Source organism: Oncorhynchus gorbuscha, linkage group LG03, assembly GCF_021184085.1.
Source record: "Oncorhynchus gorbuscha isolate QuinsamMale2020 ecotype Even-year linkage group LG03, OgorEven_v1.0, whole genome shotgun sequence".
NCBI classification, from domain to species: Eukaryota; Metazoa; Chordata; class Actinopteri; order Salmoniformes; family Salmonidae; genus Oncorhynchus; species Oncorhynchus gorbuscha.
Genome location: NC_060175.1, coordinates 100,641,327 through 100,668,945, shown reverse-complemented (window position 1 = coordinate 100,668,945; position 27,619 = coordinate 100,641,327). Strand labels below are relative to the sequence as shown.

The window sequence follows — 27,619 nt, the reverse complement described above, 5'->3', positions numbered from 1 at the left end:
TCCAGTCCAGCTCTCATTGGGCACACGTGCGGTCCCTTCACACCTTCTCGGCTGGCCATTGGCCAAGAGCCTTCCACATCCCGCCCACTCATTCAGGTGACTGATTCTAAAAAGACGCCCACATCGGATGCTGAGCTTGTGACTGAGACAACCGACTGTAGTAAACTGGTAAACCGGCGGATGAACGACAACAAGAGTTGACGACACACTCTCCACTGCTCAGTGCTTACATTACAACTAATAATATTCAGTATAGTAACGTTACATGGTCCATCTCTTGATTTTGCGCTCAGCAGACTGTTTCGGTTCAGAAAATCCAAACACGAAGCAGTAAAGCTCACCGGTCAACGAAAAGCGAGCAGCAGAGAGAAGACTAGCCTACCAAGTCGGACATTTATAACAACCAAGAGGTCGGAATCACTTGAATGCGAAGATGACAGACGCGGTCGTAGACGGTAAATTGGAGCTGGTGAAACAGGCAACGAAATATGTAAAAGAGACCGAGAACGTCGCGGAAAAATATTCCGCGATGACCGTTAGCAAGAACAGCGACATGAACATGAATGTCGGTGAATTGCAGTCCGCCGCATTCACTGCGGTGCCCACTCTCAAATCTGTCAAGAAGGTAAGAGCGACAAAAAGCGTGAGCACTGAGCACCGTCATCAACATTCAGTACAGTATCGGATAATTATAGGAAAACTGCATCTATGCGGTATTATGGATGGATGGATGGATGGATGGGTGCAGGATCTGCCTGCTGTACCATAGTGACTAATGTTTCTTAAAGAAAAAGCATCCTATTGCGTCTCTGACTTTCTAAAATATCAAATAAAAATTAACTTTATTAATTTTTCACCTTATGTCACCCAAAGATAAATATTTTATTTATTTACTGGGAAATCCCTTGAATTTATAGCAGGACCATTATTCTTATAATGTACAGTATTCGGAAAGTATTCAGACCCCTTCCCCTTTTCCATATTTTGTTATGTTACAGCCTTATTCTAAAATGGATTCAATAAAAAAATACTCAATCTACACACAATTCCCCATAATGACAACAGGCTTTTAGAAAGGTTTGCAAATTTATAAAAAAGCAACTACCGAAATACCTTATTTACATAAGTGTTCAGACCCTTTGCTATGAGACATGTTTTCATTGATCATCATTGAGATGTTTCTACAACTTGATTGGAGTCCACCTGTGGTAAATTCAATTGATTGGACATGATTTGGAAAGGCACACACCTGTCTATACAATGTCCCACAGTTGACAGTGCATGACAGAGCAAAAACCGAGCCATGAGGTCAAAGGAATTGATCTGGGGGAAGGGTACAAAAAATAATGCAGTATTGAAGGTCCCCAAGAACACAGTGGCCTCCATCATTCTTAAATGGAAGGAGTTTGGAACCACCAAGACTATTCTTGGAGCTGGCAGGACAACGGCCAACAGGACAACGACCCTAAGCACACAGCCAAGTCAAAGCAGGAGTGGCTTCGGGACAAGTCTCTGAATATCCCTGAGTGGCCCAGTCAGAGCCCGGACTTGAACCCAATCGAACATCTCTGGAGAGACTTGAAAATAGCTGTGCAAAGACACTCCCCATCCAACCTGACAGAGCTTGAGAGGATCTGCAAAAATGGGAGAAACTCCCCAAATACAGATGTGCCAATCTTGTAGCGTCATTCTCAAGAAAACGTGAGGCTGTAATCGCTGACAAAGGTGCTTTCAACAAAATACTGAGTAAAGGGTATGAATACTTATGTAAATGAGGTATTTCTATTTTTTTATTTAATACATTTTGCAAAAAAAATCGAACACCTTTTTTTTCTTTGTCATTATGGGGTATTATGTGTAGATTGATGAGTTTAAAGAAAACTATTTAATCCATTTGAGATATAAGGCTATTCAAGACCCATGCAAGTGCTACCAGTCAGTGTCCCAGCTGAGCAGTGAGCATCTTGATCTATCTATTACTCAGACCCAGATAGAAAAGCTAATCCTCTGCATAATTGTAATTAATTAAATGCACTATTCATCAGTAGGCTACTTCAAAAACAATGACCAAACTCTACAATACTCCTAATCAGGCATGTAACTTTGGTTTTGGGCGGGACAGAATCTCTCAGGGGGGGTTCAGAATGGTCTCAAGCTAATTTCCTGCATTTCTACTAGGACTGTCCCTGACTAAAATAAATATTGATCCACCAAGTGTAGTCTTTTCCAACCAATTAGTCAAAAGTTTAAAATGTCTTTTTCCACAGGCCTATATAGACACATCATTACATTACATTACATTTAAGTCATTTAGCAGACGCTCTTATCCAGAGTGACTTACAAATTGGTGCATTCACCTTATGACATCCAGTGGAACAGCCACTTTACAATAGTGCATCTACATATTTTAAGGGGGGAGGGGGGGTGAGAAGGATTACTTTAGCCTATCCTAGGTATTCCTTAAAGAGGTGGGGTTTCAGGTGTCTCCGGAAGGTGGTGATTGACTCCGCTGTCCTGGCGTCGTGAGGGAGTTTGTTCCACCATTGGGGAGCCAGAGCAGCGAACAGTTTTGACTGGGCTGAGCGGGAACTGTACTTCCTCAGTGGTAGGGAGGCGAGCAGGCCAGAGGTGGATGAACGCAGTGCCATTATTTGGGTGTAGGGCCTGATCAGAGCCTGGAGGTACTGAGGTGCCGTTCCCCTCACAGCTCCGTAGGCAAGCACCATGGTCTTGTAGCGGATGCGAGCTTCAACTGGAAGCCAGTGGAGAGAGCGGAGGAGCGGGGTGACGTGAGAGAACTTGGGAAGATTGAACACTAGACGGGCTGCGGCGTTCTGGATGAGTTGTAGGGGTTTAATGGCACAGGCAGGGAGCCCAGCCAACAGCGAGTTGCAGTAATCCAGACGGGAGATGACAAGTGCCTGGATTAGGACCTGCGCCGCTTCCTGTGTGAGGCAGGGTCGTACTCTGCGGATGTTGTAGAGCATGAACCTACAGGAACGGGCCACCGCCTTGATGTTAGTTGAGAACGACAGGGTGTTGTCCAGGATCACGCCAAGGTTCTTAGCGCTCTGGGAGGAGGACACAATGGAGTTGTCAACCGTGATGACATCCTGTGTGTTTGAACTTGTACTGACCTTGTCTGATGCTTTTAAGCACAATGTTTGATTAAATAATGACGACACACAAATGACTCGAGGGAGCCAGAGATCAAGATAGCCTAACCAAAAAAATAAATAAAAAACCTGTTCCCAACCCTCTCGTTGCTCCTGACGTTGCCGGTTAAAAGGCTACACCAACAGTTGGCAACCTTTTCCATCTGCGGTGCCAATTTATCTCGCCATTTTTATCCATCTGCTCGCCCAGTTATGATTTGCATAATGCACTTTCTCTTGGAACGGTTTCATTTAATTTATAATAGTCGTTGTATCTCAAAATCATAGGACGTTGATTAACCACAGACTATCTAAATCTAAATGAAAATGAAAATGATACAAATCTAAAAGTAACTTTTATTGCCATTGCCAAATATGTAATAATAACCTACATAAAGCCAACGCAAAAATAAAACATTGCAGACAGCAGGTAGAAAATAACCAATGTTTCAACGATCTTGAAACATTGTATCAACTATCAACTGGGTGGCCCCAAAACTGGCAGCTAGCAATCTTGAGACATTGTATCAAATATTCTGGGCCTTCGGTTTCCAGCTCCAGTGAGCTTGAGGCAGGACACAGCTGTAGACTATTTGTGCAAAGGATAAGAGGTAATTGGGTATTATTTATTTATTTATGACGTTTCCACTGGATCAGAGCATTACATTTTTCCCTTTTTATGCAGAGGGGTTATCAAAAGGGAGAGAGTTCGAAACTATTGTCATTCTCAATTCATTCTAAAAACAGACTTTGTTTACTTGCTGTTTGAGGTGAAGAAAAAATTACGTTGAGAAGTTCCACAGCTCATTAGTGTTGGTTCGTCAAGACAGTCAGAAATACTGTCAGACATCCTCAAATGGGCACATTTTATAGGCCTAATATAATAATAATAATATATGCCATTTAGCAGACGCTTTTATCCAAAGCGACTTACAGTCATGTGTGCATACATTCTACGTATGGGTGGTCCCGGGGATCGAACCCACTACCCTGGCGTTACAAGCGCCATGCTCTACCAACTGCCTACATTTGCACACAGGCCAGGAAGACTAGTCCTACTTCCATATGCATAATCAGGTGTGCAACAATGACAGGAGCGTTTCAAACAAAACAATGAATAAATAAATTGACAAAACTTTTAAATGAAATGAAATAAACAAAACAAAAAACGTGTTTCTCAAGAGGCTATCATTAACATCTCCTGAATACATGTCTACTCCCGACAATGACGTCTGTAAATGACTGTAGTTGTACTATATTGAATTTATTAACAGAAATTACCATAACCAAACAAGCATGGCAGATGATAAATGATGGGAATGAACGGTAAATGTGGGCTTACTACTGGTGATTTGATAGACACAGCAAAACACCGTACACAATGAATGTTATGAAACAATGAATAGCCATGAAATGGCGGGAGAGAGCTCATTTGAGGAGAGAGCTCATTTGAGGAGAGAGCTCATTTGAGGAGAGAGCTCATTTGAGGAGAGAGCTCATTTGAGGAGAGAGCTCATTTGAGGAGAGAGCTCATTCGAGGAGAGAGCTCATTCGAGGAGAGAGCTCATTCGAGGAGAGAGCTCAGAGAGAGCTCATTCGAGGAGAGAGCTCATTCGAGGAGAGAGCTCATTCGAGGAGAGAGCTCATTCGAGGAGAGAGCTCATTCGAGGAGAGAGCTCATTCGAGGAGAGAGCTCATTCGAGGAGCGAGAGAGACGTGCCTTGTGCATCTGGGTCACAATCCCCATATTCCTTGGAACGTGGCATCCCCAGCGGGCCTCCTCAATGGACAGGGGCAAAATCCCACAGTGACTCGTGTGCCATGGAGGGGGGGGGGGGGGGAGTATCTATTTGGTACTGCTCTACAACAACAACAACAACTATTCCAGCCTTCACATAATGCAAATACAGCATGTCCCCTTTTGTGTTTTACACTTCCAGCATTTTACATTACATTTACATTTACATTTAAGTCATTTAGCAGACGCTCTTATCCAGAGCGATTTACAAATTGGTGCATTCACCTTATGACATCCAGCAGAGGAATAACATTTCTGTGTGCGTGAATATTCAGTTTCACCTGCATATAGTATGATCTATGGATGGCCTGAAACTGCAGTCTTTGATGTCTGAATTTATATGAACATGACTGGGCATTCAAACATACAGTATCTGAATCCATTCATCATCATCAATATTTCGTTGTGTACCGACTGTGCACCATGACAGTGAAGCCTGTAGAGCTGTTTATGCCGTGTCAGTGTGAAAAGTAGGGAATTAGCTAGGGAAACTTACATATCAATAACATTACAATGCTATACTGAATCTAATAAAAACTCACATTGCGCTGTCAAAAAAACGTCTGAATATCGGTCTTTGATCGTTTGACCGCAGGTTTTATCGTTTGATTCAAGTCTACTGTAGTGTGATAGAGGCACAAATAATACTTAAACTAAGTGAGCTAGCTAGCTAACATTAGCCAACTTTTGGCTAGCTCTAATGATACATCTACTGGTGAAAACTAACCAAGTTAATTTACTTTTGTTGAAACGGGACAAAAAGGCTACAACACTGACAGATAGCTAGAGCTGAACTGGCTGTGGTAGCTACTAGCTAGCTAGCTAGCTAGTTCATTTTCTTCAGACAGAACTTCAGTCGAGAGATAATGTTTCATCCTCTAACGTTAAATAATACCTAAAGTAAAGTGAGCTAGCTAGCTAACGTTAGCCATGTTTCATCCTCTAACGTTTCATGTCAATTACACTACTAGCTCAGCACTGGGAATAAATAAATACTTTTCCCCCCAGTTAAGTCAAACAGCTGTTACCTTGCCAGCTACATCAGCCAAATAAAGATTAGCCAGTTTCTGCTCTGCTTGCTTTTACAACCCTGAGGAAAAGTGCAACACACAGACAGCAGCACCATGCTGGTCACCACCAATACAGCCTACTCGACCCCTCTGAGATGGTCTTTCCTATGTGGCCAGGGAAAGTTGCACCCCTGCTCCCAATTGTAGCCAGTTTGTTTTGGCCAGTTATTTTCAAATGCAGCTAAATTGGGACATGATTTCAGCTGAACAGGGTATGGCAAAGTGGGGTCAGTTCAGATAAACATAGGGTATGGCAAAGTGACAGTGTTGAAGCTCATTTACTGTATTTCTACACAATTTAAAAACTCTTAAATACTATTCAGAGAACAGCAAAAACAATCACAATTGACTCCAGCTATGATCACCTTGGCTGCTGTAAATTCATTCACCTCAGCTGATAAGGGACATAAATAACATTCTACGACATGTTTTACAGCAATTAGCTGATAAGGGACATAAATAACATTCTACGACAACATGTTTTACAGCGATTAGCTGCTACACACCAGCTCTGCACTGGGATTAAAAACTCTAGTTTCGTTTCATGTCAAGTCAAACAGCAGTTACCTAGCCGTTTTACAGCCATCTTGAACCTCTGCACTGTTTTGAAGGGAAAGTCCTGCTGATCCTTCCTGCCCGCTCTAAGGCATCTGCATGGTCCTAAAGCCAGCCCTAATATGTTAAACTGCTATTGTCTTTTAATCAGGATTGGAATGGTTTTAATACTCTGCCATACTTTGCCATACCCAATTGACACCCCTGCGATGCATGTAGACAAATAGTAAAGGGCCAGGGGTATGCTGTATTTAGATTTTAGTTCCAGACTTTTGACACGGTGCCTTGCAGTCAGAGACTGAAGAAAGGCTTTAGGGATGTGCATATATAAGAGACCATTTTGAGGATGAGAACACAATGAACTATTCCTGGCTGCAATCAGTGTCTGTAATGACACATTAGTGTATACTTTATTATGTTCTGGTTGATAACAGATTGCTGTTGTTAAAACATGCCGTTGTTTAAACATGTTTACATCATATTCAAATCAAATCAAATCAAATTTTATTTGTCACATACACATGGTTAGCAGATGTTAATGCGAGTGTAGCGAAATGCTTGTGCTTCTAGTTCCGACAATGCAGTGATAACCAACAAGTAATCTAACTAACAATTCCAAAACTACTGTCTTATACACAGTGTAAGGGGATAAGGAACATGTACATAAGGATATATGAATGAGTGATGGTACAGAGCAGCATACAGTAGATGGTATCGAGTACAGTATATACATATGAGATGAGTGTGTAGACAAAGTAAACAAAGTGGCATAGTTAAAGTGGCTAGTGATACATGTGTTACATAAGGATGCAGTCGATGTTGTAGAGTACAGTATATACATATGCATATGAGATGAATAATGTAGGGTAAGTAACATTATATAAGGTAGCATTGTTTAAAGTGGCTAGTGATATATTTACATCATTTCCCATCAATTCCCATTATTAAAATGGCTGGAGTTGGGTCAGTGTCAATGACAGTGTGTTGGCAGCAGCCACTCAATGTTAGTGGTGGCTATTTAACAGTCTGATGGCCTTGAGATAGAAGCTGTTTTTCAGTCTCTCGGTCCCAGCTTTGATGCACCTGTACTGACCTCGCCTTCTGGATGATAGCGTGGTGAACAGGCAGTGGTTCGGGTGGTTGATGTCCTTGATGATCTTTATGGCCTTCCTGTAACAACGGGTGGTGTAGGTGTCCTGGAGGGCAGGTAGTTTGCCCCGGTGATGCGTTGTGCAGTCCTCACTACCCTCTGGAGAGCCTTACGGTTGAGGGCGGAGCAGTTGCCGTACCAGGCGGTGATACAGCCCGCCAGGATGCTCTCGATTGTGCATCTGTAGAAGTTTGTGAGTGCTTTTGGTGACAAGCCGAATTTCTTCAGCCTCCTGAGGTTGAATAGGCGCTGCTGCGCCTTCTTCACGACGCTGTCAGTGTGAGTGGACCAATTCAGTTTGTCTGTGATGTGTATGCCGAGGAACTTAAAACTAGCTACCCTCTCCACTACTGTTCCATCGATGTGGATAGGGGGTGTTCCCTCTGCTGTTTCCTGAAGTCCACAATCATCTCCTTAGTTTTGTTGACGTTGAGTGTGAGGTTATTTTCCTGACACCACACTCCAAGGGCCCTCACCTCCTCCCTGTAGGCCGTCTCGTCGTTGTTGGTAATCAAGCCTACCACTGTTGTGTCGTCCGCAAACTTGATGATTGAGTTGGAGGCGTGCGTGGCCACGCAGTCGTGGGTGAACAGGGAGTACAGGAGAGGGCTCAGAACGCACCCTTGTGGGGCCCCTGTGTTGAGGATCAGCGGGGAGGAGATGTTGTTGCCTACCCTCACCACCTGGGGGCGGCCCGTCAGGAAGTCCAGTACCCAGTTGCACAGGGCGGGGTCGAGACCCAGGGTCTCGAGCTTGATGACGAGCTTGGAGGGTACTATGGTGTTGAATGCCGAGCTGTAGTCGATGAACAGCATTCTCACATAGGTATTCCTCTTGTCCAAGTGGGTTAGGGCAGTGTGCAGTGTGGTTGAGATTGCATCGTCTGTGGACCTATTTGGGCGGTAAGCAAATTGGAGTGGGTCTAGGGTGTCAGGTAGGGTGGAGGTGATATGGTCCTTGACTAGTCTCTCAAAGCACTTCATGATGACGGAAGTGAGTGCTACGGGGCGGTAGTCGTTTAGCTCAGTTACCTTAGCTTTCTTGGGAACAGGAACAATGGTGGCCCTCTTGAAGCATGTGGGAACAGCAGACTGGTATAGGGATTGATTGAATATGTCCGTAAACACACCGGCCAGCTGGTCTGCGCATGCTCGGAGGGCGCGGCTGGGGATGCCGTCTGGGCCTGCAGCCTTGCGAGGGTTAACACGTTTAAATGTCTTACTCACCTCGGCTGCAGTGAAGGAGAGACTGCATGTTTCCGTTGCAGGCCGTGTCAGTGGCACTGTATTGTCCTCAAAGCGGGCAAAAAAGTTATTTAGTCTGCCTGGGAGCAAGACATCCTGGTCCGTGACTGGGCTGGATTTCATCTTGTAGTCCGTGATTGACTGTAGACCCTGCCACATGCCTCTTGTGTCTGAGCCATTGAATTGAGATTCAATGGCTCATTCAAAGAGTTTATATTGTTTATTTAAAAAATAATGTATAACTTGTTTATTATCGGGAATGTGTTCCCTGTATGTACCTAAATATGTCCCGTTCCCTGCCTTGACCAATTTAGGAAAAAAACATTGGCAAACAACCGCTAGAGACTAAGTAGTTGAATCCCCAGAGTGTTTCAGTAAAGACAGAGCCAGTATACTGAAGGGATGACAGTAGGCTGCTATAGGAGGAAACACTCGCTTCAATAGCATGGAGGGATGTGCATTGCAACGATAGACTGAGGTGCACTGAGCTTATTTAACTCTCGATTGTGTCCGAGTCCTAAATGCCATTTCCCCAAGAGCACTATGGGCCATGGCCAAAAAGGAGCCATTTACGATGCATACTGTGATAGGCTATTAACATTTAACCTTTATTCAACATTTAATTTAACCTTTATTTAACCTTTATTTAACCTTTATTTAAACTTTATTCAACATTTATTCAACATTTATTCAACATTTAATTTAACCTTTATTTAAACTTTATTCAACATTTATTCAACATTTCATTTAACCTTTATTTAAACTTTATTCAACATTTAATTTAACCTTTATTTAAACTTTATTCAACATTTATTCAACATTTCATTTAACCTTTATTTAAACTTTATTCAACATTTAATTTAACCTTTATTTAAACTTTATTCAACATTTATTCAACATTTCATTTAACCTTTATTTAAACTTTATTCAACATTTATTCAACATTTCATTTAACCTTTATTTAAACTTTATTCAACATTTATTCAACATTTCATTTAACCTTTATTTAACTAGGCAAGTCAGTTAAGAACAAATTCTTATTTTACAATGACGGCCTACACTGACCAAACCCGGACGACGCTGGGCCAATTGTGCGTCACCCTATTGGGACTCCCAAATCACGGCCGTTTGTGATACAGCCTGCAATCGAACCAGGGTCTGTTCGGGATGCCTCTAGCACTGAGATGCAGTTGCCTTAGACATCTACGCCACTCGGGAGCACGTAAGATTTACACCTAGTTCTGGGTTTGGATTCAATAAAAACAGAACATATCACTGATGAGTGTCGAAACCCCTTGATTAGTCATGACAATATATGGACTGAGTACTATCTAATTGCCAATTGCACTGACTGAGGTGCACTGTACTGCACTGTCTGGATTTGAATGATTAGTATCCCCAGAATGTATACAACCCAAGTCTGTGTTTTATACTGTAGCATGACAGCCAGGGATATGTCCCAAATGGCACACTATTCCCTTGTTATAGTGCACTACTTTTGACCAGGGCTTCCATATGGGAATACTAGGCTGCTGTTTGGGACACACACATCACAGAGCTTATACAACCCAGAACTTATTGCTGCAGAGCCCCTCTTAGACCTGGCAATATGTGGACTGAGTTTCCCAGAGCCTCAGTCTGCAGGGAGAGTAGGAATGCTGATCTAGGATAAATTTTCCCTTTTTTAGATCATAATAAATAAGATTACATGAACAGTGGGGATCTGATCCTAGATCAGCATTCCTGCTCTGATGTACTTTGTGATTACGGGTCGTGGTGTTCTAAACACACTGGATATGGGAGGAATGTGGTCTTGAGTATTATGGAAAATAAATCTCTTGTGTTATGAATTCATGTGAGAGGCTGAGAGCCAGGGCTCCCTGCTGTGGTCAAACTGTGACACCTGTAGAGTGTTAAAGTCTTGAGTAAGAAGATGGATTTACAGGGTCAAAATAGTGAATAAGACTATCTAAAACACTGAAGTTGAACATGGATTATGGCAATTATTTAAAAAAAATCATTATTATGCTGTAGTGCAGAGCAGTATTTGGGGAAATTAAATAAATGTTATGGTTTTCTAAAACAAAAGACATGTCAATAGAATATTTCTTTGTTTATCCAACCGTGGTCTCTCTCTCCATACCAACCGTGGTCTCTTTCTCTCTCCATACCAACCGTGGTCTCTTTCTCTCTCCATACCAACCGTGGTCTCTTTCTCTCTCCATACCAACCGTGGTCTCTCTCTCTCCATACCAACCGTGGTCTCTTTCTCTCCATACCAACTGTGGTCTCTCTCTCTCCATACCAACTGTGGTCTCTCTCTTCCATACCAACTGTGGTCTCTCTCTTCTCTCTCCAACTGTGGTCTCTCTCTCCATACCAACTGTGGTCTCTCTCTCCATACCAACTGTGGTCTCTCTCTCCATACCAACTGTGGTCTCTCTCTCCATACCAACTGTGGTCTCTCTCTCCATACCAATGTGGTCTCTTTCTCTCTCCATACCAACTGTGGTCTCTCTCTCTCCATACCAACCGTGGTCTCTCTCTCTCCATACCAACCGTGGTCTCTCTCTCCATACCAACCGTGGTCTCTTTCTCTCTCCATACCAACCGTGGTCTCTCTCTCTCCATACCAACCGTGGTCTCTCTCTCTCCATACCAACCGTGGTCTCTCTCTCCGTACCAACTGTGGTCTCTCTCCATACCAACCGTGATCTCGCTCTCTCCATACCAACCGTGGACTCTCGCTCTCTCCAATCCAACCGTGTCTCTCTCTCTCCAATCCATCTCTCTCTCTCTCCATACCAACTGTGGTCTCGCTCTCTCCATACCAACTGTGGTCTCTCTCTCCATACCAACTGTGGTCTCTCTCTCCATACCAACCGTGGTCTCTCTCTCCATACCAACTGTGGTCTCTCTCTCCATACCAACTGTGATCTCGCTCTCTCCATACCAACCGTGGTCTCTCTCTCTCTCTCCATACCAACTGTGATCTCGCTCTCTCCATACCAACCGTGGTCTCTCTCTCTCTCTCCATACCAACTGTGGTCTCGCTCTCTCTCCATACCAACTGTGGTCTCGCTCTCTCTCCATACCAACTGTGGTCATACCAACCGTGATCTCGCTCTCTCCATACCAACCGTGGCTCTCTCAATCCAACCTGGACTCTCTCCATCCAACCAACCGTGGTCTCTCTCTCTCTCCCTACCAACCGTGGTCTCTCTCTCCATACCATCCGTGTTCTTGCTCTCTCCATACCAACCGTGGTCTCTTTCTCCATACCAACCGTGGTCTCTCTCTCCATACCAACCGTGGTCTCTTTCTCCATACCAACCGTGGTCTCTTTCTCCATACCAACCGGGGTCTCGTTCTCTCCATACCAACCGTGGTCTCTCTCTCTCCATACCAACCGTGGTCTCTCTCTCTGTCCATACCAACCGTGGACTCTCGCTCTCTCCAATCCAACCGTGGTCTCTCTCTCTTTCCATACCAACCGTGGTCTCTCTCTCCATACCAACCGTGGTCTCTCTCTCTCTCTTTCCATACCAACCTTGGTCTCTCTCTCCATACCACATGACAGTAAATTAGACAGTTATGCAAGTTGGGAGTGTAATTCTAGGCCTATTTAGTGTATTCGCTGTCACTACACTGTCACTACACTGTTACTAGCCACAACATGGTATTGAGTTTCACCCACCGAATCTCCAGTGTGTGTGTGTGTGTCCCCGTCTATGTGTCCATGTCTGTGTGTGTATGTGTGTGTGTGTCCATGTCTGTGTGTGTCCGTGTGTGTGTGTGTCCGTCTGTGTGTCTGTGTGTCCGTGTGTGTCCGTGTCCGTGTGTGTGTGTGTGTGTGTGTGTGTGTGTGTGTGTGTGTGTGTGTGTGTGTGTGTGTGTGTGTGTGTGTGTGTGTGTGTGTGTGTGTGTGTGTGTGTGTGTGTGTGTGTGTGTGTGTGTGTGTGTTGTGTGGACACAATAGCACTCCCTCCTCTTTATCAATCTACCCACTATAGTTACACAACACAGAGAATGGATTCATTATTATATTACATCTATTCATGCTTTTCTCGTTTGTTGTCACTTATCATGAAAGACTCCCTCTTGGGAAATGTTCTCCTACATTTACATTTCTGTAACGTTCAACATTCAAATCTGCCTTATTTGCTGATAGAATCGTATGGTACATTGCACTTTGGTTTATGTCGAGGTTCAGTACATTTTAGCATACAGTTAATAATCTCTGTGTTATGAATTCATGTGAGAGGCAGAGAGCCAGGGCTCCCTGCTGTGGTCAAACTGTGACACCTGTAGAGTGTTAAAGTCTTGAGTAAGAAGATGGATTTACAGGGTCAAAATAGTGAATAAAACACTGAAGTAATTCATTTTTATTAATTACAATTACATGTAATTAACATGTGTTTAAAGAACACATAGAATTGAATACCATATAGCCATAGAAAGAGATGTTATGTTCATGTACAGTCTATTATATTGTCTCTGTTGGTCTTTATCAAATCAACATTCAATTTGTCACAATGCACTGAATGCAACAGGTGTAGGTAGACCTTACCGTGAAATGCTAACTTACAAGCCAGTAACCAACAATGCAGTTTTGAGAAAATATAGTTATATTTTCAATATTATTTTTTTTTTAAAGTAGCAATAAAATAACAATAGTGAGGCTATATACAGGGGGTACTGGTACAGAGTCAATGTGGAGGCTATATACAGGGGGTACCAGTACAGAGTCAATGTGGAGGCTATATACAGGGGGTACCAGTACAGAGTCAATGTGGAGGCTATATACAGGGGGTACCAGTACAGAGTCAATGTGGAGAATATATACAGGGGGTACCGGTACAGAGTCAATGTGGAGGCTATATACAGGGGGTACTGGTACAGAGTCAATGTGGAGGCTATATACAGGGGGTACCAGTACAGAGTCAATGTGGAGGCTATATACAGGGGGTACTGGTACACTGTCAATGTGGAGGCTATATACAGGGGGTACTGGTACAGAGTCAATGTGGAGGCTATATACAGGGGGTACCAGTACAGAGTCAATGTGGAGGCTATATACAGGGGGTACTGGTACACTGTCAATGTGGAGACTATATACAGGGGGTACTGGTACAGAGTCAATGTGGAGGCTATATACAGGGGGTACTGGTACAGAGTCAATGTGGAGGCTATATACAGGGGGTACCAGTACAGAGTCAATGTGGAGGCTATATACAGGGGGTACTGGTACACTGTCAATGTGGAGACTATATACAGGGGGTACCAGTACAGAGTCAATGTGGAGGCTATATACAGGGGGTACTGGTACAGAGTTAATGTGGAGGCTATATACAGGGGGGTACCGGTACAGAGTCAATGTGGAGGCTATATACAGGGTACTGGTACAGAGTCAATGTGGAGGCTATATACAGGGGGTACTGGTACACTGTCAATGTGGAGGCTATATACAGGGGGTACTGGTACACTGTCAATGTGGAGGCTATATACAGGGGGGTACCGGTACAGAGTCAATGTGGAGGCTATATACAGGGGGGTACTGGTACAGAGTCAATGTGGAGGCTATATACAGGGGGTACTGGTACACTGTCAATGTGGAGGCTATATACAGGGGGTACTGGTACAGAGTCAATGTGGAGGCTATATACAGGGGGTACTGGTATAGAGTCAATGTGGAGGCTATATACAGGGGGTACCGGTACAGAGGCAATGTGTGTGGGCACCGGTTAGTTGATGTAATTGAGGTAATATGTAGAGTTATTAAAGTGACTATGCATAGAAAATAAACAGTGAGTAGATAGTCCGGGTGGCCATTTGATTAATTGTTCAGCAGTGTGGTGGCTTGGTGGTCGAAGCTGTTCAGGAGCCTTTTGGTCCTCGACTTGGCGCTCTGGTACCTCTTGTCGTGCGGTAGCAGAGAGAACAGTCTATGACTCGGGTGGCTGAAGTCCTTGACAATTTTTGGGGCCTTCCTCTGCCACTGGCTAGTATAGAGGTCCTGGATGACAGAAAGCTTGGCCCCAGTGATGTACTGGGCCGTGTGCACTACCCTCTGTAGTGCCTTGCGGTCAGATGCCGAACAGTTGCCATACCAGGCGGTGATGCTCTTGATGGTGCAGCTGTAGAACCTTTTGAGGATCTGGGGACCCATGCCAAATCTTTTCAGTCTCCTGAGGAGGAATAGGCGTTGTCGTGCCCTCTTCCCAACTTTTTTTATGTGTTTGGACCATGTTAATTTGTTGGTGATGTGGACACTGAGGAACTTGAAACTTTAATGAGAGCAAGGTTCTGGTGCCTCGTACATCTAGAATCTAATTTCAACACTGACACCCCACAGTAACTCTATTGATAGAAATGTTTATTCTGGAACTGATTCCTCTGAGTAACCTCTCTATGTCTGCCGTTACCAGCAGTACTGAATGTGTCATGCTTAGTGTTGGAAAATTCTGGGAACTTTCAATATATTCCCTGATTTTCTAGAAATCTTGGTTGGAGGCTTCCGGATTTCCTGCTTCTTCCTTCCTGATTCTGCTAATCGGCAGGGTAGCCTAGTGGTTAGAGCGTTGGACTAGTAACCGAAAGGTTGCAAGTTCAAATCCCCGAGCTGACAAGGTACAAATCTGTCGTTCTGCCCCTGAACAGGCAGTTAACCCACTGTTCCTAGGCTGTCATTGAAAATGATAATTTGTTCTTAACTGACTTGCCTGGTTAAATAAAGGTATAAATAAAAAAATAAAAAATAAAATCCTCCAACTGGGATTTCTGAAATACCATGGAATTTATGCAGTGCTGCAGTGCTATGCTGCTCACACAGTACTGAATGTGTCATGCTGCAGTGCAGTGCTATGCTGCTCACACAGTACTGGATGTGTCATGCTGCAGGGCAGTGCTATGCTGCTCACACAGTACTGAATGTGTCATGCTGCAGTGCTATGCTGCTCACACAGTACTGAATGTGTCATGCTGCTCACACAGTACTGAATGTGTCGTGCTGCTCACACAGTACTGAATGTGTCGTGCTGCAGTGCAGTGCTATGCTGCTCACACAGTACTGAATGTGTCATGCTGCTCACACAGTACTGAATGTGTCGTGCTGCAGTGCAGTGCTATGCTGCTCACACAGTACTGAATGTGTCGTGCTGCAGTGCAGTGCTATGCTGCTCACACAGTACTGAATGTGTCGTGATGCAGTGCTATGCTGCTCACACAGTACTGAATGTGTCGTGCTGCAGTGCAGTGCTATGCTGCTAACACAGTACTGAATGTGTCATGCTGCAGTGCTATGCTGCTCACACAGTACTGAATGTGTCGTGATGCAGTGCAGTGCTGCTAACACAGTACTGGATGTGTCATGCTGCAGTGCAGTGCTATGCTGCTCACACAGTACTGAATGTGTCATGCTGCAGTGCTATGCTGCTCACACAGTACTGAATGTGTCATGCTGCAGTGCAGTGCTATGCTGCTAACACAGTACTGAATGTGTCGTGCTGCAGTGCAGTGCTATGCTGCTCACACAGTACTGAATGTGTCATGCTGCTCACACAGTACTGAATGTGTCGTGCTGCAGTGCAGTGCTATGCTGCTCACACAGTACTGAATGTGTCGTGCTGCAGTGCAGTGCTATGCTGCTCACACAGTACTGAATGTGTCGTGATGCAGTGCTATGCTGCTCACACAGTACTGAATGTGTCGTGCTGCAGTGCAGTGCTATGCTGCTAACACAGTACTGAATGTGTCATGCTGCAGTGCTATGCTGCTCACACAGTACTGAATGTGTCGTGATGCAGTGCAGTGCTGCTAACACAGTACTGGATGTGTCATGCTGCAGTGCAGTGCTATGCTGCTCACACAGTACTGAATGTGTCATGCTGCAGTGCTATGCTGCTCACACAGTACTGAATGTGTCATGCTGCAGTGCAGTGCTATGCTGCTAACACAGTACTGAATGTGACGTGCTGCAGTGCAGTGCTATGCTGCTAACACAGTACTGAATGTGTCGTGCTGCAGTGCAGTGCTATGCTGCTAACACAGTACTGAATGTGTCGTGCTGCAGTACTATGCTGCTCACACAGTACTGAATGTGTCATGCTGCAGTACTATGCTGCTCACACAGTACTGAATGTGTCATGCTGCAGTACTATGCTGCTCACACAGTACTGAATGTGTCGTGCTGCAGTGCAGTGCTATGCTGCTCACACAGTACTGAATGTGTCATGCTGCAGTACTATGCTGCTCACACAGTACTGAATGTGTCGTGCTGCAGTGCATTGCTATGCTGCTCACACAGTACTGAATGTGTCGTGCTGCAGTGCTATGCTGCTCACACAGTACTGAATGTGTCATGCTGCAGTGCTATGCTGCTCACACAGTACTGAATGTGTCGTGCTGCAGTGCAGTGCTATGCTGCTCACACAGTACTGAATGTGTCATGCTGCAGTGCAGTGCTGTGCTGCTCACACAGTGTTTTGACTATCAGCGTAGGAGTCATTTAACACTGAGAGAAAGTAGCGATAAACTGAGACATTTGGCACATCCATACTGACTGGTCAAGAACATTTGTCTTGACCTTTAGAGCGCCTGTCTTCCAAACGGCTCCGTATTCCCAACGAGACCGTATTCCCTGTACAGCCCGACGGGCCCTGGTCAAAAACAAGTACATCATAAAAGGGAATTAGATTTGTGATGCAGGTGCCGTGTCTTTACTATCATTAACTGAAGACTGATAGTTTTTTATCGTAGATTCTCTGTAATTAGTATTACGCGATTAGACTGATTTAATCATGTAACTGTAATGAACTAGGAAGTCGGAGCACCAAGGAAAAATATTCAGATTACAAAGTTATAATTGCCTAAAATAACTTTTCAGATTTTTTTTATCTGATCAATTAGTCTTCGAATTAATGAATTATTTACTTTACCTCACGTTAGTCTCATTCCAAACGTCGTAAATTGTTGGTTATCTGCACGAACCCAGTCTTCACTATGAGTCATCCATACGTCAACTGTCTTAAATCATTTATTTATTACTAACTAAGTAATTCACAGAAATGCATAAACAAACAGTAGATGTGGTTACATGAAATGATTGGAGAATGTGCCCCTAGTGGGCTAAACCGGTATGGTAGGAGAATGTGCCCCTAGTGGGCTAAACCGGTATGGTAGGAGAATGTGCCCCTAGTGGGCTAAACCGGTATGGCGGCTTGTTAAACAAGGGAAGTGGGGGTCAATAAAGAAGTCACTACAGAGTGATAATTATAACAATTGAAATGCTAATCCTTTACACATGAACGCTCACTCATTCGGGAACAATTACAATCAATACATATATTTACGCTCAGTGGGTCGTCTTGATCGCTGGTGAAAAGTTGATTTCTTTTGTGGAATTGTCCGTCTCTCTCTCTCTCTCTTGGTTGTGGTTAGAGGGGATTGTTCAGAGTGACATTCATTCATTTGTAATAGAATGGATGTTTCGGCTGTTGTCGTTCTTATTCAAAGACTTGTTCTTATTCTGTCGGTATCGATAGTCTAAGAGTTTAACCACGTGGTATGGTTAAAAGATTCAGCAATGGGATACAACCTTTGTCCTCCTAATGGAGAAAAACATGGTCTGCAACCTTTAGCCATCTTGTAATTGAGGCAAGCTCGGTTTGCTGATCGAAAACCCGAGTGGGGGTTTTATTCGGAAGGCAGAAAAGGGCTGTCCCAGGACGCTGGGCTCAGGGGCGGTCCTTTGATTTAGTTAACTCCAATCCCCTTTTTGTGTTTTTCTTCATTAAACAGTCCAAAATCATATTACAAAATTTTACAAACAGTATCATACTCACTCATTCATCTTATACAACAATTAGATGTAAACCTCATATCTGAGGCTATTATATAAACAGTGTTATGGTAATGTGGCCACACCGTCTCCCATGAGCTTCCCCAAGTTGTACCAAACGGACCAGTTCGTAGCTGGATTCTTCACCAATCTTTTATACTTTCTCCGGAACATGAAATTTGTTCGTACCTCAAGTTCTGTGAGGTGGAAGGAATTGCTTTGTTCTCTATGAAAAATGACTCTCTCTATACTGTGTGTCCATGAGGAGATCCTCAGGAATTTATGATATCTCTCTGACCACAGCAACCTGTGGGGGACGAGGGAGAGGGGGATGGTGCTTGCTATACCCAAAGAGGCCAACGTCATGACACAGGCAAACGTCTCCAAATTGAACATTGCCTACCTGTCTCAGGTCTGTTAACGTTGTCTACCTGTCTCAGGTCTGTTAACGTTGCCTACCTGTCTCGGTTCCTGTTAACGTTGCCGACCTGTCTCGGGTCTGTTAACCTGTTGCGACGAGCAATCCCGTATCCGGGATCTTAAGTATAGCCTCAAGCTCATTAGCATAACGCAACGTTAACTATTCATGAAAATCGCAAATGAAATGAAATAAATATATTGGCTCTCAAGCTTAGCCTTTTGTTAACAACACTGTCATCTCAGATTTTCAAAATATGCTTTTCAACCATAGCAAAACAAGCATTTGTGTAAGAATATTAATAGCTAGCATAGCATTAAGTCTAGCATTCAGCAGGCAACATTTTCACAAAAACAAGAAAAGCATTAAAATAAAATAATTTACCTTTGAAGAACTTCGGATGTTTTCAATGAGGAGACTCTCAGTTAGATAGCAAATGTTCAGTTTTTCCCAAAATATTATTTGTGTAGGAGAAATCGCTCCGGTTTGTTCATCACGTTTGGCTGAGAAAACCCCCCGAAAATTCAGTCATCAAAACGCCAAACTTTTTTCCAAATTAACTCCATAATATTGACAGAAACATGGCAAACGTTGTTTAGAATCAATCCTCAAGGTGTTTTTCACATATCTATTCAATGATAAGTCATTCGTGGCAGTTTGGTTTCTCCTCCATGGGAAAATGCATGCAGCTGGAAATTACGCAATAATTTCGACGGGGGACACCAAGCGGCCACCTGGTAAATGTAGTCTCTTATGGTCAATCTTCCAATGATATGCCTACAAATACTTCACAATGCTGCAGACACCTTGGGGAAACGACAGCAAGTGTAGGCCCATTCCTTGCGCATTCACAGCCATATAAGGAGACATTGGAACAAAGCGCATTCAAAATCTGGGGCATTTCCTGTTTGAAATGTCATCTTGGTTTTGCCTGTAGCATCAGTTCTGTGGCACTCACAGATAATATCTTTGCAGATTTGGAAACGTCAGAGTGTTTTCTTTCCAAAGCTGTCAATTATATGCATAGTCAAGCATCTTTTCGTGACAAAATATGTTGTTTAAAACGGGAACGTTTTTCATCCAACAATGTTAATGCATAACTGGTTAACGTTGCCTACCTGTCGCGGTTCCTGTTAACTTTGCCTACCTGTCGCGGTTCCTGTTAACTTTGCCTACCTGTCGCGGTTCCTGTTAACTTTGCCTACCTGTCGCGGTTCCTGTTAACGTTGCCTACCTGTCGCGGTTCCTGTTAACGTTGCCTATCTGTCGCGGTTCCTGTTAACTTTGCCTACCTGTCGCGGTTCCTGTTAACTTTGCCTACCTGTCTCGGGTCTGTTGACGTTGCCTACCTGTCTCGGGTCTGTTAACGTTGCCTACCTGTCTCGGGTCTGTTAACGTTGCCTACCTGTCTCGGGTCTGTTAACGTTGCCTACCTGTCTCAGGTCTGTTAACGTTGCCTACCTGTCTCAGGTCTGTTAACGTTGCCTACCTGTCTCGGTTTCTGTTAACGTTGCCTACCTGTTTCAGGTCTGTTAACGTTGCCGACCTGTCTCGGGTCTTTTAACGTTGCCTACCTGTCTCGGGTCTGTTAACGTTGCCTACCTGTCTCAGGTCTGTTAACGTTGCCTACCTGTCTCAGGTCTGTTAACGTTGCCTACCTGTCTCAGGTCTGTTAACGTTGCCTACCTGTCTCGGTTCCTGTTAACATTGCCTACCTGTCTCAGGTCTGTTAACGTTGCCGACCTGTCTCGGGTCTGTTAACGTTGCCTACCTGTCTCAGGTCTGTTAACGTTGCCTACCTGTCTCGGTTCCTGTTAACGTTGCCTACCTGTCTCGGGTCTGTTAACGTTGCCTACCTGTCTCAGGTCTGTTAACGTTGCCTACCTGTCTCAGGTCTGTTAACGTTGCCTACCTGTCTCAGGTCTGTTAACGTTGCCTACCTGTCGTGGGTCTGTTGAGTTCTCAGGGTCCTTGACATGTGGTCTTGTCTTCTCCATGTTTTGACGCTAAAAGAAAGACATCGCATCTGCAAACACAATTCACCATCCCTGCTGTTATACTGTTCCTCTCACATGGATTCGTCTGGCAGCTTTGCCTATGTGCATCACGGCTGCATAGTGTCCTCTTGACACTCAGTCAGGAGCTATAAAGGCCACGGTGTGGTCTTGAAGGTCGTAGAGTGAAGAGGGGGGTTTATCAGCCTGTCTGTTTTTCATAACACTAGTTGGGTCTAAGCCGTCATGCCTCTGTGGAATTCTGTGGAATGTAGACACAGGTGACGTTTGTGTGTGGTGTGTTTTATGAGAGAGAGCGAGATAGCGAGAGATTTTAGTGTAATTCTGGTGGCCCTTCGTTGGCTGTGGAGGGATTATTACATTTACATTTACATTATTGATTTACACTTCCTGTCCTGTCATGTTCTGGCCTGTTCTGTCCTGTTTTGTCATTTCCTGTTCTGTTCTGACATGCTCTGTCTTGTCCTGCCATTTCCTGTTCTGTAATGTCATAACCTATTCTGTCAGGTCATGTTCTGTCAGGGCTTGTTTGGTCCTGCCATGTTCTGTCATGTCCTGTTCTGTCATGTCCTGTTTTGTCACGTCCTGTTCTGTCCTGTTTTATAATGTCCTGTCCTGTTTTATAATGTCCTGTCCTGTCCTGTTTTATAATGTCCTGTCCTGTCCTGTTTTATAATGTCCTGTCCTGTCCTGTCCTGTTTTATAATGTCCTGTCCTGTCCTGTTTTATAATGTCCTGTCCTGTTTTATAATGTCCTGTCCTGTCCTGTTTTATAATGTCCTGTCCTGTCCTGTTTTATAATGTCCTGTCCTGTTTTATAATGTCCTGTTCTGTCATAAAATGTTCTGTCATATCATGTCCTGTTCTGTCATAAAATGTTCTGTCATATCATGTCCTGTTCTGTCATGTCCTGCTCTGTTCTGTCATATCCTGTTATGTCCTGTCCTGTCCTTTCATTTCCTGTTATGTCCTGTCATGTCCTGCTCTGTTCTGTCATGTTCTCTCATATCCTGTTCTGTCAGGTCCTGTTTGATACTGTCATGTCCTGTTCTGTCATAAAATGTTCTCCCATGTCCTGTTCTGTCATGTTCTGTTTTGTCAATACCTGTCCTGTCATTTCCTGTTCTGTCAGGTCCTGTTTGATCCTGCCATGTCCTGTTCTGTCCTGTCCTGTCCTTTCATTTCCTGTTATGTAATGTCCTGTCATGTCCTGCTCTGTTCTGTCATGTTCTCTCATATCCTGTTCTGTCAGGTCCTGTTTGGTCCTGCCATGTCATAAAATGTTCTCCTATGTCCTGTCCTGTCATTTCCTGTTCTGTCATGTTCAGATTTGTCATGGCCTATTCTGTCCTTTTTTGTCAGTTCCTGTTCTGTTAGGTCCTGTGATGTCCTGCTCTGTTCCGTCATGTCCTGTTCTATCAATACCTGTCATGTCATGTCCTCTTCTGTCCTGTCATTTCCTGTTTTGTCCTGTCATGTTCTGTCATGTCCTGTTCTGTCATTTTTTAAATTGTATTTTACCTTTATTTAACTAGGCAAGTCAGTTAAGAACAAATTCTTATTTTCAATGACGGCCTAGGAACAGTGGGTTAACTACCTGTTCAGGGGCAGAACGACAGATGTGTACCTTGTCAGCTCTGGGATTTGAACTTGCAACCTTTCGGTTACTAGTCCAACTCTTTAACCACCCTGCCGCCATCATGTCCTGTTCTGCCATTTCCTGTTCTGTCCTTTTTTTGTCAGTTCCTGCTCTGTTAGGTCCTGTGTTGTCCTGTCCTGTTCTGTCATGACCTGTTCTGTCAATACCTGTCCTGTCCTGTTCTGTCATGGCCTGTTTTGCCCTGTTTTGTAATGTACTGTCATGTCCTTTTCTGTACTGTCATTTCCTGTTTTGTCCTGTCGTGTCATGTTCTGACCTGTTCTGTCATGGCCTGTTCTGTCATGGCCTGTTCTGTCATGGCCTGTTCTGTCATGGCCTGTCCTGTCATGGCCTGTCCTGTCATGGCCTGTCCTGTCATGGCCTGTTCTGTCATGGCCTGTTCTGTCATGGCCTGTTCTGTCATGGCCTGTCCTGTCATGGCCTGTCCTGTTCTGTCATGTCCTATTCTGTCCTGTTCTGTCATGTCCTGTTCTGTCATGGCCTGTCCTGTCCTGTTCTGTCATGTCCTATTCTGTCCTGTCCTGTTCTGTCTTGGCATGTCCTGTTCTGTCATTTCCAAATTTGTCAATGCCTGTCATGTCCTGTTCTGTCCTGTCCTGTTCTGTCCTGTCCAATTCCTGCCATGTCCTGCCATGTCATGTCCTGCCATGTCATGTCCTGTTTTGTCATGTCCTGTTCTGTCAGATGGTGTGGTGGTATTAGTGGTGGCGCTTTAAGTGCTTTTAATGTTTTTCTATGTTACACCTTCCTCTATACTTAGCCTGTTCTCTACTGTTACACCTTCCTCTATATTTAGCCTGTTCTCTCTACTGTTACACCTTCCTCTGTACTTAGCCTGTTCTCTACTGTTACACCTTCCTCTGTACTTAGCCTGTTCTCTACTGTTACACCTTCCTCTATATTTAGCCTGTTCTCTACTGTTACACCTTCCTCTGTACTTAGCCTGTTCTCTACTGTTACACCTTCCTCTGTACTTAGCCTGTTCTCTACTGTTACACCTTCCTCTGTACTTAGCCTGTTCTCTACTGTTACACCTTCCTCTGTACTTAGCCTGTTCTCTACTGTTACACCTTCCTCTGTACTTAGCCTGTTCTCTACTGTTACACCTTCCTCTATACTTAGCCTGTTCTCTACTGTTACACCTTCCTCTGTACTTAGCCTGTTCTCTACTGGTACACCTTCCTCTATACTTAGCCTGTTCTCTCTACTGTTGCACCTCCCTCTATACTTAGCCTGTTCTCTACTGTTACACCTTCCTCTGTACTTAGCCTGTTCTCTCTACTGTTACACATTCCTCTGTACTTAGCCTGTTCTCTACTGTTACACCTTCCTCTATACTTAGCTTGTTCTCTCTACTGTTACACCGTCCTCTGTTCTTAGCCTGTTCTCTACTGTTACACCTTCCTCTATACTTAGCCTGTTCTCTCTACTGTTACACCTTCCTCTATACTTAGCCTGTTCTCTACTGTTACACCATCCTCTGTTCTTAGCCTGTTCTCTACTGTTACACGTTCTATTGACATTCACTAGGGGATCACAGAGGCCAGGGGAGCCGAAGTCTGTGACCTGCTCAGCCATCTAAGAGACGGAAGGAATATTTTTAGTTATAGGATGACTATATAGGTATTGGACTGCAGTGTAGGCTTATATCCTGGTCCCAGATCAGTTTGTGCTGTATAACCAACTCCTATGGTCCCTGAGACAGATATAGCAATAAGATGATGAGGAATGGATGGCTGCCTATTGAGGCTTAGACTATAGCCTGGTCCCAGGTCTTGTATATTACAGCACAAACAGATCTGGGACCAGGTTAGGCAGGACCATGTTGGCTATAAAGGACACCAGATCTGGGACCATGTTGGCTATAAAGGACAAACAGATCTGGGACCAGGTTGGCTATAAAGGACAAACAGATCTGGGACCAGGTTGGCTATAAAGGACACCAGATCTGGGACCAGGTTGGCTATAAAGGACAAACAGATCTGGGACCAGGTTGGCTATAAAGGACAAACCGATCTGGGACCAGGTTGGCTATAAAGGACAAACAGATCTGGGACCAGGTTGGCTATAAAGGACAAACAGATCTGGGACCATGTTGGCTATAAAGGACACCAGATCTGGGACCAGGTTGGCTATAAAGGACAAACAGATTTGGGACCATGTTGGCTATAAAGGACACCAGATCTGGGACCAGGTTGGCTATAAAGGACAAACAGATCTGGGACCAGGTTAGGCAGGACCATGTTGGCTATTTGGGACACCGGGGTATTCGGAAATGGCCACGGGATGGTTTTTCAATACTGTCAATACCGTAAAAAAAACTATTTATTTGAAGTTTTTCAATACATTTGAATATTTGTAGTTTTTAAGTAAATACCTGCAGTCAACTCGTGCAATACGTTAGGAGATATTTCCGATGGCGTTCTTCATTTCACCTGTCACGTTATTTTACATTATCAAATCAAATTTATTTATATAGCCCTTCGTACATCAGCTGATATCTCAAAGTGCTGTACAGAAACCCAGCCTAAAACCCCAAACAGCAAACAATGCAGGTGTAAAAGCACGGTGGCTAGGAAAAACTCCCTAGAAAGGCCAAAACCTAGGAAGAAACCTAGAGAGGAACCGGGCTATGTGGGGTGGCCAGTCCTCTTCTGGCTGTGCCGGGTAGAGATTATAACAGAACATGACCAAGATGTTCAAATGTTCATAAATGACCAGCATGGTCAAATAATAATAAGGCAGAACAGTTGAAACTGGAGCAGCAGCACAGTCAGATGGACTGGGGACAGCAAGGAGCCATCATGTCAGGTAGTCCTGGGGCACGGTCCTAGGGCTCAGGTCCTCCGAGAGAGAGAAAGAAAGAGAGAATTAGAGAGAGCATATGTGGGGTGGCCAGTCCTCTTCTGGCTGTGCCAGGTGGAGATTATAACAGAACGTGGCCAAGATGTTCAAATGTTCATAAATGACCAGCATGGTTGAATAATAGTAAGGCAGAACAGTTGAAACTGGAGCATTATGAAGTTTACCGATCGGTCTGCAGATAGAATGCCTGTTGGTGACTTCTCACCTGAGTGGAGAAGTGCAACTGAAGATCAAAAGTACTCTGAGGTCGAGACAATTACAATAAGAAGCGTTTTAGATATGCGTTTATTAAACGCAGCAACATATTTCTTATGCGTTTTATCTTTTTTTTCTTAAGTGAAAAACGCAGAACTCATGACCCCTAAGTTTAACTTGCTGGTTATCTAAGTGGCTGAATTAATAATGTGACGGGGCATCATATTGGCTTAGCTTTCTGCCGTGTTTGAGAAGTTAAAGCCCTTTGGATCAGTTATCTGTACAGCTGACACTGCTATCTTGATTTTCTTGATTTTTTTTTCTCCTCTGTTCTGGCCTGTCTGCACGTCCCCCATCTTCTCTGAGCAGATCAGTCAGGCCTGTTGCCCTAGCGACTCCACACAGATCCAGAGTGTACACACACACGGAGCCAGAACTGTTGTTCCTTTAGACATGCATGCATCGAAACTTTGTTTATTTGCACAATGCCTCATGTTCACATACGCTTGTAAATATCCAAACTCACCAAAAATGACATTCGGTAGCTTCTACGTACGGTGCATTCGGAAAGTATTCAGACCCCTTGACTTTTTCCACATTTTGTTGTTACAGCCTTATTCTAAAATTGATTAAATTGTTTTTTTCCTCATCAATCTACACACAATACCCCATCATGACATCACAATACCCCATAATGACATCACAATACCCCATAATGGCAAAGCAAAAACGGGTTTTTATAGACATTTTTGCAAATGTATCAAAAATGTCAAACTGAAATATCACATTTACATAAGTATTCAGACTCTTTACTCAGTACTTTGTTGAAGCACATTTGGTAGCGATTACAGCCTAGAGTCTTCTTGGGTATGACGCTACAAGCTTGGCACACCTGTATTTGGGGAGTTTCTCCCATTCTTCTCTGCAGATCCTCTCAAGCTCTGTCAGGTTGGATGGGGAGTGTCGCTGCACAGCTATTTTCAGGTTTCTCCACAGATGTTCGATCGGGTTCAAGTCCGGGCTCTGGCTGGGCCACTCAATGACCTTCAGAGACTTGTCCCGAAGCCACTCCTACTTTGTCTTGGCTGTGTGCTTCGGGTCTTTGTCCTTTTGGAAGGTGAACCTTCACCCCAGTCTGAAGTGTTCATGATTTTAATATGCAAAAACAAAATAACAAAAGTGAAAACGAAAGCGCACAGTTCTGTCAGGCAAAAAAACTAAACAGAAAACAAGATCCCACAAACTCAGGTGGATAACAGGCTGCGTAAGTATGATTCCCAATCAGAGACAACGATAGACAGCTGCCTCTGATTGGGAACCGCACTCGGCCAAAAACAAAGAAATAGAAAACATAGACTTTCCCACCCGAGTCACATCCTGACCTAACCAAACATCGAGAATAATAAGGATCTCTAAGATCAGGGCGTGACAGATACCTACTACTAGTCTAGTTTATATTATATATGTATGATACCTACTACTAGTCATATGTAAATATGTTTGGTAGCTACTACTGATATATGCAATTTGTTTATTTTAGTTTGTGCTCCTTAGCATATTTAGCTATCAGCCACCGTTGAAATTCGCATGTAATTGTGCTAATTTTGTTAGCATTCTGGTAATAGATGCCCAATGGGCTATTTAGAGTTTTGTTTT

General features: G+C 43.9%; 1 protein-coding gene across 2 annotated transcripts in view; it reads left to right on the top strand.

Annotated features, from left to right (window-relative positions):
• Window positions 1–141: 141 nt before the first annotated feature.
• Window positions 142–27,619, top strand: part of LOC124032370 (S-adenosylhomocysteine hydrolase-like protein 1) — a 68,461-nt gene continuing 40,983 nt past the window's right edge. For both annotated transcript variants that reach the window (XM_046344726.1, XM_046344727.1), the window contains exon 1: window positions 142–625. In XM_046344726.1, coding sequence (XP_046200682.1) covers window positions 434–625 — 192 coding nt within the window. In that variant the 5' untranslated portion in view covers window positions 142–433. The remainder of the gene's footprint in view (window positions 626–27,619) is intronic.